Source organism: Colobus angolensis, unplaced genomic scaffold (assembly GCF_000951035.1).
Source record: "Colobus angolensis palliatus isolate OR3802 unplaced genomic scaffold, Cang.pa_1.0 Scaffold221, whole genome shotgun sequence".
NCBI lineage: Eukaryota > Metazoa > Chordata > Mammalia > Primates > Cercopithecidae > Colobus > Colobus angolensis.
This window is the reverse complement of record NW_012115389.1, coordinates 4,158,690-4,170,408: the sequence shown is the minus strand read 5'-3', so window position 1 is coordinate 4,170,408 and position 11,719 is coordinate 4,158,690. Positions and strand designations below refer to the sequence as shown.

Here is an 11,719-nt window from a genome sequence, read left to right as displayed (position 1 = left end):
TTTTTGTATTTTTAGTAGAGACGGGGTTTCGCCATGTTGGCCAGGCTGGTCTGGAGCTCCTGACCTCTGGCAACCTGCCTGCCTAGGCCTCCCAAAGTGCTGGGATTACAGGCATGAGCCACTGCTCCTGGCCCAACCCTCTCTTTTTCTTTCTTCCCTTTCCTTCCCCCTGCCCAAAGCTATTGCCAGAAAGATTGTGTCCCATTCCTTCTACATTGGATTTTCAGTACATTTCTCTGTGGCGTGGGGTCTAGACTGTATGGACCCAGGGAAAACACTGTCCCCACAGTAAGAGCTTTTTTGTATCCAGCCTAATGCAGTGGCCAGAGACCATGATTCCCCAGATCCCGTTTCTTTGGCTGTACCTTCCTCCTCCCTAGATGTGCACAGGGAAAGAAGAGAAAAGAGATTCACTGGAAGATTGGACTTCTGATTCTTTTATCTATAGGCTACAGCAGGACATTTTACTATACCCTGTTCAGTGGCTTATTTGGAAGAAAGATAAAGGGCTTTCATTTGGAATGTGTTCTTCTATACTCTCACAGTATTTTGTAAATAATTCTTGTAGCACTTAAATAGTCAGACTCTGAACTTCTTTTACATATTTTTCTCCCTCATTCTCCTTTGGGCACCTATAAGAGGGATAAAGCCCATATCCTCATCACTTCTTTCTTTTTTTCCTTTTCTGTCTTTTTTTTTTTTGAGACAAAGTTTTGTTCTTGCTGCCCAGACTAGAGTGCAATGGCGCAATCTTAACTCACTGCAGCCTCTGCATCCTGGGTTCAAGCAATTCCCCTGCCTCAGCCCCCAAGTCGCTGGGATTACAGCTGCCCACCACCACACTTAGCTAGTATTTTTGTATTTTTAGTAGAGATGGAGTTTCACCATGTGGGGCCAGGCTGGTCTGGAACTCCTGACTTCAGGTGATCCACCTGCCTCAGCCTCCCAAAATGTGGAGATTACAGGCGTGAGCCACCGCGCCCTGAACCAGTGTTTCATCAGTCACGATGTTCTGAAAGGGCACTCTTTGTGCAAAGGACAGTGGCTGGAAAATCAAACCCCTATTTCTTCTTAGAGCGTGGGCCCTAGCAAGAACAAAACGAGCCAGTCTGAGCACATGGAAATCTATGATCTGGATTAACTAGGCCAAAAGTAGAACCGTCTCCTTTCACCACAAACCCCCAGAGATGCCTTTCAGCATTTCATCTTGGTTTGAAGAAGTCCAGTCCGGGGGGGTACCAAACCTCAGAATAACCCTGCCCAGGCCTCTGCAGATGGGGCCTGCTGGAGCTGGCCCTGGCTTGGTTTTACCTCACCAGCCACCTAGGAAGGAAAATCAGAGAACAGAAACCAATGGGTCCTTCTCCCTGGAGGAAGCAGCCCTGCTGTCTCCATGCTACAGCCAAAAGGAAGAGGAGACAGATGGGTCCCCATGTACTCATTGACTTTAACTCACTCATGCCACAGTGGATGAGAAAGCATCCTTCCTGGGAGCTGGAGAAACAGCAGCTTCCTCCTTAGGGTGGGAAGTGATGGGGAGAGAGGAGCCCTAGACTTCCTTCCACTGAAAGGCCACATGGCTGATCAGTCATTTCAACCGTGCTGTCACCCTGGACTCCCTCCTTTCTCTTATTCTCCACATCCCATTAAATACCTCTCCTCTCCACCTGACTCAGGGTTAGGAGTTGGTCTGCACATACCTGTGCTGCTGCACACATCACCTAACCAGCCTCCCTAGCAGCTTTATAGCTTCTCCCCTATTTTCTTTTTCTTTCTTTTTTTTTCTTTTTTCTTTTTTTTTTTTAAGACAGAGTTTAGCTCTTGTTGCCTAGGCTGGAGTGCAATGGTACAATCTCATCTCGCTGCAACCTCTGCCTCCCGGGTTCAAGTAGTTCTCCTGCCTCAGCCTCCCGAGTAGCTGAGATTACAGGCGCCTGCCACCAACGCCACTAAATTTTGTATTTTTAGTAGAGATGGAGTTTCACCATGTTGCCCAGCCTGGTCTTGAACTCCTGACCTCAGGTGATCCACCTGCCTTTGCCTCACAAAGTGCTGGGATTACAGGCATGAGCCACTGCACCTGGCCCTGTTTTCTTTATTGATGATGGAACCATCTTTAATCTCACCACGCCCTTCAATGGTTACCACCCGCTATGTAGCATGGAAGATTCTGCATGGCCTTTCCCGGCCCCCATTTAGCCTCATCTAGCAGTGCAGGCCCACCCTCAAGGGTCTATGTGTTCAGGCGCACGCCCCGTTCTGTCCAGCTGGTCTCAACCCTGACATCTGGATGGCCTGAAATCTAGCCCTTTTCAACTCCTTTTAGTGCCCTTTTTGTTACCCTGTGCCTTTGTTTACCCATTTCTGGACTCCTAGATGTTGTCTCCTTCTTCCTTTCACTGTATTGAAACTTCATCCTTCAAGATTCAGCTCCACCCTCACCTTCCCTATGAAGCCTCTCCCCTCCCTGGAACTGACCACTTCTGCCTTTCCTGCCCTCTCTTGTGAACTGAATATTTATCAGTCTTGCTGCCAAAACACTGTATTCTATTTATTTGTTTACACTTGGCTCTTCAACTAGACAGGGAGCTTGCTGGGGGAAGGGATCATGTTTTACTCATTTTTTTTTTTTAATTCCTAACTTGTAAAACAGCACTTGGCACACATTCTTACATTCTCAAAATAAAAAGATGGGAGGAAGGTTTGTATAAATGAATGTTAATGTGCTTTTAAACTGTAAATTACTATACACATGTAAGTTATTCTAGTTTCAGAGGCATCCCAATGTAATACATGAAATTTGAAAGGCAAGTTTTTGGATAAACAGACTACTTTCTAGAAAAGGTAGAGGGGTTGGAGAAATGAAAAAAGATTATTTCTCAGGGCTGGGCGCTGTGGCCCACACCTGTAATCTCAGCACTTTGGGAGGCCAAGGTGGATCAGGTGGATCACCTGAGGTCAGGAGTTTGAGACCAGCCTAGCCCACATGGCGAAACCCCGTCTCTACTAAACATACAAAAATTAGCTGGGCGTGATGGCGCACACCTGTAATCCCAGCTACTCGAGGGGGCTGAGGCAGGAGAATAGCTTGAACTTGGGAGGTGGAGGTCGTAGCAAGCCAAGATTGTGCCACTGCATTCCAGTTTGGGCGACAGAGCGAGACTCTGTCTCAAAAAAAAAAAAAAAAAAAAGTAATGTGATATCGGAAGAAGGGAAGTGGAGGAGCCATAAACTAACCTATTTCTGGGCATCTCATAGAAATAAGGTAAACTCCCAAGGGCACTGAATTTGCCTTCTGTCTCAGTTCTTCTTTCTATAGCATGTCGCTGCTGAATGGTTATGTAGATCAGAGCTTGTCAAACCATCCATGGTGAAGGGCAAGTGTGTGTGTTTTCTTTCCATCGATCACACACTGATTCTTTTGCGAAATACAATTTAAAAAAGAATACCAGAAAAGTTAGAAGAAGAATAAGATGTACAAAGTATAAGCACAAATTTATTATTAGGTTAATATTAAATCATTCTGTAAACTACTGTAAAACGTTTCTGCATGCTTACTTGATGTCTGTACTTATCTCCTTCTAGATAAGCAGCAAACAGTTTGCAAATTGGCTCCTGCCCACTTCCCATACTTTGAATAGGACCAAGTCAGATCTACTTGGATATCTACTTGGATATTTTCGATAACAGATATTACAAGGAATGAAAAAGTTAATTAGAGGAGGATGCTCGGGCGCAAATCTTATAATGATAGAGATCTTAAGGACATAAACTGATTAGAAAATAAATAGGAGAAATTTTAGATCACAGAAAATCATTCAAATGGTGAAAAGTCCTTTTTTGTGTGTACTCTCTGCTCCTTCCCTCACCAAAGTAAATTCTTTGATCCTCTTGGAGAATAATTGTTTTCAGTGCAAAAGTTTTAAATTGATCCTTCATAGTTGTTAACAGTAGGGTAGCCGTAGATGCTGACATCAAGCCAGTAAAATTAATAAGCAGCATGACAGGCTCTAATAAATTTCGTTGGTGTCCTTACTCTGTCATTTCGGGCGCAGAATGAACTGTTATTATCACCAAGCTTCAAACCACTCATTTTTGCTACAGATGATTACAGCTGCGAATACAGGGCATGCTGCCATAGTTTTCAGGAACTAGTCTTGGGTTAAAGTATTATATTTAAAAGATGTGCTTGTGATCAGTGGGGGGAACTAGTTATGACCATACAACTTTGATCTGTTTTCTAGAGTCATCTCCAAAAATGTGGACTCCTCACAATCTGTTTTCTCAATAATTTCTGAAAACAAGCAACTTTTAAAATTTAGTTTCTCTGTCATGGACTCTGAGATTTTTGAACCTCTTTGAGCTGGCGATGGGCCATCAGTTGTTGGATGCAGGCCACGGTTCTTTGTCTGTAACTCCAGATGAAATTCTTTAAGCCCCTTAACTCAATCTTTCTCTCACATGAAGAATTTAGTATCAGGTTTCTGCAAATGAGCAAGCTTAACACTTGAAGAGAAAGGATTGTTCATTCTCTCTTTAAGCCCCACTGCGGAGCCTCTGAATTCAACCAAGTGAATGTGGCTTGCGTCCGCCACCTCTGCCCCACCCCTCATCCTGCCATGCTGGTGTGGCTCATGCCTATCTACATCCTTCTGTTTTACCTTCTTAATTTTGTGTACAATATGCCCTCCAAAATGTCCAGCAAACTCTTAAGCTGCTATTAAATACAAACAGTCACTGCACGTTGAGTATTAGTCCATCCTTTTGGACCATGTGTAATTTAACAGAAATATCGATGAATATATTTATTTTGAGGGAGTGTATGGTTTATATGTTGTTCAAAATGTACCATTCTTTCAATTCTGGCCTCCATTTGTTTTTCTTTTTGCGTCTTTTTTGGGCCTGTCCTATGCAGGTACTCAAGCTCTTATGATTGTTCCATTTATTTATAACAGTAAGGAGAGGGCCAGGCGTGGTGACTCATGCCTGCAATCCCAGCACTTTGGGAGGCCGAGGTGGGCGGATCAAGAGGTCAAGAGATCGAGACCATCCTGGCCAACAAGGTGAAACCCTGTTGCTATCAAAAACACAAAAATTAGCCGGGCGTGGTGGTGCGTGCCTGTAGTCCCAGCTACTTGGGAGGCTGAGGCAGGAGAATTGCTCAAACCCAGGAGGCAGAGGTTGCAGTGAGCCAAGATTGTGCCACTGCACTCCAGCCTGGCAACAGAGAGAGATTCTGTCTCAAAAACAAAAACAAACAGTAAGGAGAACAGGCCAAGCTATTTGGGGATTTTATTGCCAACTACTTTTAAATCTTTTGAATCTACTTTCTTATTGAGGTGACTACTTTCTTTTTTTTTTTTTTTTTTTTTTTTTTTTTTTGAGACAGAGTCTTGCTCTGTTGCCCAGGCTGGAGTGCAGTGGCACGATCTCGTCTCACTGCAAGCTCCGCCTCCCGGGTTCACGCCATTCTCCTGCCTCAGCCTCCCGAGTAGCTGGGACTACAGGCGCCCGCCACCACGCCTGGCTAGTTTTTTGTATTTTTTAGTAGAGACGGGGTTTCACCGTGTTAGGCAGGATGGTCTCGATCTCCTGACCTCGTGATCCGCCCGTCTCGGCCTCCCAAAGTGCTGGGATTACAGGCTTGAGCCACCGCCCCCGGCTGGTGACTACTTTCTTAAGAAGAAAAGTTGTTACCACAGAGCTTATTTTGAAAAAAAGTTTATGAACATTGATTTATGTCTAATGGTGATTTTAGTATGAAAGAACTGGAATGAAACCTAATTTGATGCAAACTGTGAAATGTGCTGTTTGAGAAAGTTAATGATGAAAGCCCTGCCTATTTTGCATTGGAGGAACCTAAAGAACATGAGAGAATGAAGGTGGATTAATAAAAGGTATAAGAAACAGTTATCTAATGGTTCTTATATTTCAGCTTCTCCTTTCTCTAGCTGCATCTAAACACAACAGTGTTTGCTGTTGGACATTGGAATGCGGCTGCGGTGCTGGGATTTTCCTGGTCTGCTTGACTTTTCACAGAATTACTTCCTCTAAATGCCGCAGACCGCCATGTTGCATTTGGGAGGGAGCCATACTTCATCGTTCAGCCTAGGGCAAGGACTATATTTATTTTTTACTTTACGTTATTTCAGCTGTTTTTTCTTTATTGTGTTCCTGCCTCCTACAGAATCCTTTTTCAAGTCTTGCTAGGGAAAGGGAAACACTCAGTTATGAACTCTTTAGCACACACGAGAAAGCAGCCTTCATCTTTCTCAGCAGCTCAAATTGCTTCTAAGCCATGTCAGTTTAACCCACTGTGGGTCTGAATCCACAGCAGATCTGCCTGGGAGCTGTTTCTGTGTTAAAACATATAAAATCAATTGAGAGTTTTTCGTGGCTCATTAACACAGCATAGCAGAGACCATAAGTAAATTATATGCTTATTTTTTTCACTTAAAAAAAATAAGTTGGTATTTGAAAAAGAATTTGGTTCTATAGTTTAACAACAGATAGTTCTGTGACTTAAAGGGTATGTTTAAAACAATTCTGTCAGTTCAGAATTTTTATTTCTGGCTTTTCACTATATGAATTTTAGAGTATGTTTTTATCACACCAATCAGTCAAAGGAACAGCTGACGATGTGGTTATAGCAAAACTGACGTTATGGGCACTATGGTCCCTGTAGCCCCATCTAGGGAAGCTCTAATATATTTAGGGGGTAGATAGAATGTATACCATACTCTTTCTCTTTGCTAAAACTCTTCGTTCTATAAATAGGTGAGTATTAGAGCCAGTAATAAGAGAGCAACTGTGTACTCTCAGAGTTAATGAGCACATTAGTATAATAATTACTTGAAACAGATATGAAAGATTCACTGGGCATAATTAAAGGTGACTTGGAAAGGACAGGAGTGTTTAAGGCATCCTTCTCATTGATCTCACAGGATTACCTTGACTGCATCAGGGACCAAACAAAACTTCCCCTGGGGACCGAAGAAAGATCAGCCCTTTTTGGAAACATACAGGATATCTACCACTTCAATAGGTAAGTTAATATTCAAAAGATCATTCTCCCATAGGAACATTATGAACATTTCTCAAATGAATGCAGCCTGAGAAACTTTACCTGTAAGCCCTGACTCATCTTTATACATTTTTGTGGGCTATTGTGTCATGAAGCTTTCTACTTAGAAGTATCCTTATTTCCTTATGAGTCTCACATATATTCCATATTCTCTTACTCTCCATCCTCCTGGCTCAGAGAAGAAACCTATTTGCCCTGGTGGGGCAATGACATCTTTTCTTCCACAACATGACATGAACAGGACATCCAAGAATATGTACTTGCTTAGTCTCCAGGATCCCCAGCTACACTGGATTTTCTATAACTTTTCTTCTACCTGGGGAGTGGGCTGGACACAGTAAACATACAATACATAGTTCAAGTCATAACATACTAATTCAATTGAATTGATAATTTCAAATAATCAGTTTAATTAAAAATGTAAGTATGTAGCAGACACTGGACTAGAAAATTTAAATAGTAAACAAGACACAGAGTGAATAAATAAGTCATTATATTAATGCTGCTTGAAAGAAAAGTTAGGGCCAGACATGGTGGCTGACTCCTGTAATCCCAGCACTTTGGTAGGCCAAGGTGGAAAGATCACTTGAGGTTAGGAGTTCAAGACCAGCCTGGCCAATATGGTGAAACCCCATCTGTACTAAAAATATAAAAATTAGCCAGGTATGGTGGTACACACCTGTAATCCCAGCTACTCAGGAGGCTGAGACAGGAGAATTGCTTGAACCCAGGAGGTGGAAGTTGCAGTGAGCCAAGATTGCACCACTGCAATCTGTCCAGCCAGGGTGACAGAGCAAGACTCCATCTCAAAAAAAAAAAGGAAAGACAAGTTAGTAGTCTGGTTAAGAGCACAGAAGCTAGTGTACAACATATGTGACTTTGCATCCCAGCAAAGCCCCCTGTATGTGTTGGGTGAATCTTTAAAGGGAATGAAATTAACCCCTGTATCTCAACTCCTTCTTCTCGCTGAGGCTCCCTGAGTATCCACATGTACCTTACCTTCTCCACTTGTTCTTTTCCTCATGGCACTCATCAATTTCTAACATACTATATGATCAACTTTTATACTATGCCTGTTGTTTCTTTCCTCTCCACCCTGACTCACAAAACACTTGCTCCACAAGGACAGGAGTCTGTTTTGTTACTGTCTAAGTGTCTAAAATGGTGCCTGGCCCATAGGAGGCATCCAAACTTATATTGAAGGAAGGAATGGAAATAATAGGAAAATCTCCCTCATATGGTTACGGTGAAGCTCCCGTGAACTGATAAACCTAAAGTGCCAGCACAGAGGAAGTACCAAAATATAAGCCCATGATGTTCTTGACTTTGCGATAGTGAAATCCCATTATAAAGTTCTGCAGTGCCCTGTCATTTTATGACTCAGCTGTAAACACAAGCTCAGTCCTACCCATCTTGGCTTACTAAAATTGGTAAATGTGAGCTCCTTGAGGGCAGGATTCACATCTCCTTTGCCACCCTTGAATCCCAACACCCAGCACAAGCCTGACCTGTGGGAGACATGTTCCTTGACTTGAAACACCTTATCCTTTAATTCTGAAAGCCTAGGATGTAGGAAGTGTCAGTGTTACCACAGAACTTTTTTCATTTGACACAGACTTTGAAAAACAGTTTGTGTATTTTGCATCAGTATTTCTCAACCTGGGCTACCCACTGGAATCACCTGGGAAACTGGATCCTACCTTCAGAAATTCTGACTCGTTGGTCAAGGTGGGGCCAGAACATCAGAATTTTTCAAAGGTCCTCAGGTGTTTGGAATGTGCAGCCATGGTTGAGATACACAGTCTAGATAAAATAAACAAAATAAAAAGAAAATAGAGAGAGGGCATAGAAACTGAATTGGAGAATCCAGAGTCTACATGTTCATTAGTAATGTGCTGGTGTGAAAGCCAGCCCTCATTGTGCAATCACTGATGATAAAATCCTGTGAGCCCCTACATAGTTTCTCCTTCCAGAGCCCGCTAATGGCCCTGTAACCCAGAAGGAAGCAAGAGGGCTAGATCCTGGGAGGCCCCTGGCCTAGGTCTTCTGTGGTTTGGCTATGAGTTGATGGTAAGGCATATTTATAGAGTGCTTGCTCCATACCAGAGGCCATAGAGCTTTAGGTGCATTTTCATTTCATATGCATTATCTGAGCCTCTCTGACTCCAAACCCCAGGCATTCAGCCATGTGCCCTCTTGCCAGAGTGGAGCCTTGCTTCTCTGGTTCATGAAGTGTGGCTTACTCCAGGAGGGGCTCTTAATCCCTGGAGTTTAAATCTTTATGTGTCTCCTAATTTAAAGAAAGATAAGAATGAGGCTGGACATGGTAGCTTACACCTGTAATCTCAGCACTTTGGGAGGCCGAGGTGGGCAGATCACAGGCTGGCCAGCATGGCAAAACCCTATCTCTACTAAAAATACAAAAAAAATTAGCCGGGCATTGTGGCACACGCCTGTAATCCCAGCTACTTGGGAGGCCAAGGCAGGAGAATCACTTGAACCCAGGAGATGGAGGTTACAGTGAGCCGAGATCATGCCACTACACTCCAGCCTGGATGACAGAGTGAGATTCCATCTCGAATGAATGAATGAATGAATGAATGAACGAACGAACGAACGGAGTTAGCAAGAAGTGATCTTTGCAGTGGACTCCAATCTGCAGAAGTTAGGTGACTGAGATTTACATTCCTGAATCACATCTCTGTTCTTTTCCCTCTCTCTCTTTTTTCCTTTTTCCCTGAGGCACAGTTTCACTGTATCACCCAGGCTGGAGTGCAGTGGTGTGATCTTGGCTCATTGCAACCTCTGCCTCCCGGGTTCAACCAATCGATAGGTGTGTCGATTTCAAAGATACACCTATCTGGCAAATCTGTGGTTGGGGCTTGAAATAATAACTTTCAGCTTCTGTTAGTTCAGGTCCAAGTTTTTCAAAATAATATAATAATACTGTGACCAACTAGGCAAGACTTAAATCTAAAATTAAAGAGGGCATAAAGAAATGATATTATGCTGGCCTGAAAAATTCAACTGACTAGGGTTCTTTTTTCAGCAAAGATTTCCCAAAGACAGAAAAGCACAGAAAGACATTCTGTCAGAGAGTCGGGCGTGGCTCATGGGAGTCTGTCATATTACTCCTTTCTTTGTGCCTTATTTGCTTTAAAATTTGTTTGAAGCATAAAGACATTATAAACAATATTGAATCCAGTTATATCCCCTTCCCCAGTCACATTCCGCTCCGTGAGAAACAGCACACTGATGTGTTGGTAAACCAGTTCTCCAGCATGGGGAAAGGGGAGGAAGGATCTGGAATTTATAATGTTTTTTAATTTCTGTGGTATAAACACTCCCATCACAGCAGATTTCAAGTTACTAACACAACATCACTGAACATGGAATTAAAAAGAGATGTGCAGAATTGGCTCAGGGAAGCCAGTGTAATCTGGCTTAGTACACAATTGTGCTGGAACTGCCATCCAAAACTTGGTGTTTCCTTCCCAAGCATGATTTTGTTGCCACTACTGTATATACGAGTATTTATTTAAAATGTGTAACATGCTGTGGGAGACCCAGGTGAGAGGACTGCTTGAGCCAAGGAGTGTGAGACCAGCCTGGGCAACATGGCGAAATCCCATCTCTACAAAAAATCAAAAAGTTAGCAGGACGTGGTTGCACATGCCTGTGGTCCTACTACACAGGAGACTGAGGCAGGAGGATCACTTGAGCCCAGGAGTTTGAGACTGCAGTGAGCTATGATGGCACCACTGCTCTCCAGCCTGGACAACAGAGCGAGACCCTGTCTCAAAAAAATAAAAGAAGTCACATGCACCTATTTCAAACATGGCATACATGGTGTCAACTTATAGGTGATTTTCACTCAACATTGTTTTTGGGATTTATAGCTCTAGTTCATTTAACTGCTATGTATTATCCATTGGTGATGATCTATCTCTGCATTTTGCCAATTGCGTTAAAATTGAGCATCTTTTCTTGTTGGCCAATTTTATTTCTTCTGCAGTTTTCTGGCTCATATCCATTGCCCATTGTTCTATTGGGATATTTCTTTTTCTTATTGTTATATAGGAGTTCTTGATGAATTCTGGCTAGTGATCTTTGCAGATTATGTGAGATGTAAATATCTCCTACCATGAGACATGCCTTTTAACTTTAAATATGGTTTATTTGAAAATAAGTTGTATAATGTGTAAGTTCGACTACACTAAGTATACTTTTTATAGTATGTAGGTTTTATGTTGTGTTTTTTTTTTAAAAAAAAAAAAGTCCTTTCAATCTCAGGGCATAATATACTCTGTTTTTTTCTAAAAGTCTTAAAATTTTGTCTTTCACGTTTGTCCTTAATGTGCCTAACACTGATGGAGGCATGGTGTATGGTAGGAAATCTAAACTCTTATTTTCATATGGCTAGCCACTGATTTGAAAAGTACTTCTCTCGGCTGGGTGCAGTGGCTCACGTCTGTAATCCCTGTACTTTGGGAGGCCAAGGCAGGTGGATCACCTGAGGTTAGGAGTTTGAGACCAGCCTGGCTAATACAGCGAAACCCTGTCTCTACCAAAAATACAAAAATTAGCCAGGTGTGGCAGCAAGCGCCTGTAATCCCAGCTACTCAGGAGGCTGAG

The 11,719-nt window shown here is 42.7% G+C and overlaps 1 protein-coding gene across 1 annotated transcript in view; it reads left to right on the top strand.

Moving 5' to 3' along the window:
• The window catches only part of PLEKHG1 (pleckstrin homology domain containing, family G (with RhoGef domain) member 1), a 175,567-nt gene that overhangs the window by 92,632 nt on the left and 71,216 nt on the right, over nucleotides 1-11,719 (top strand). The window contains exon 3 of the mRNA XM_011943778.1: nucleotides 6,945-7,045. Within this exon, the coding sequence (XP_011799168.1) occupies nucleotides 6,945-7,045 (101 nt within the window). The remainder of the gene's footprint in view (nucleotides 1-6,944; nucleotides 7,046-11,719) is intronic.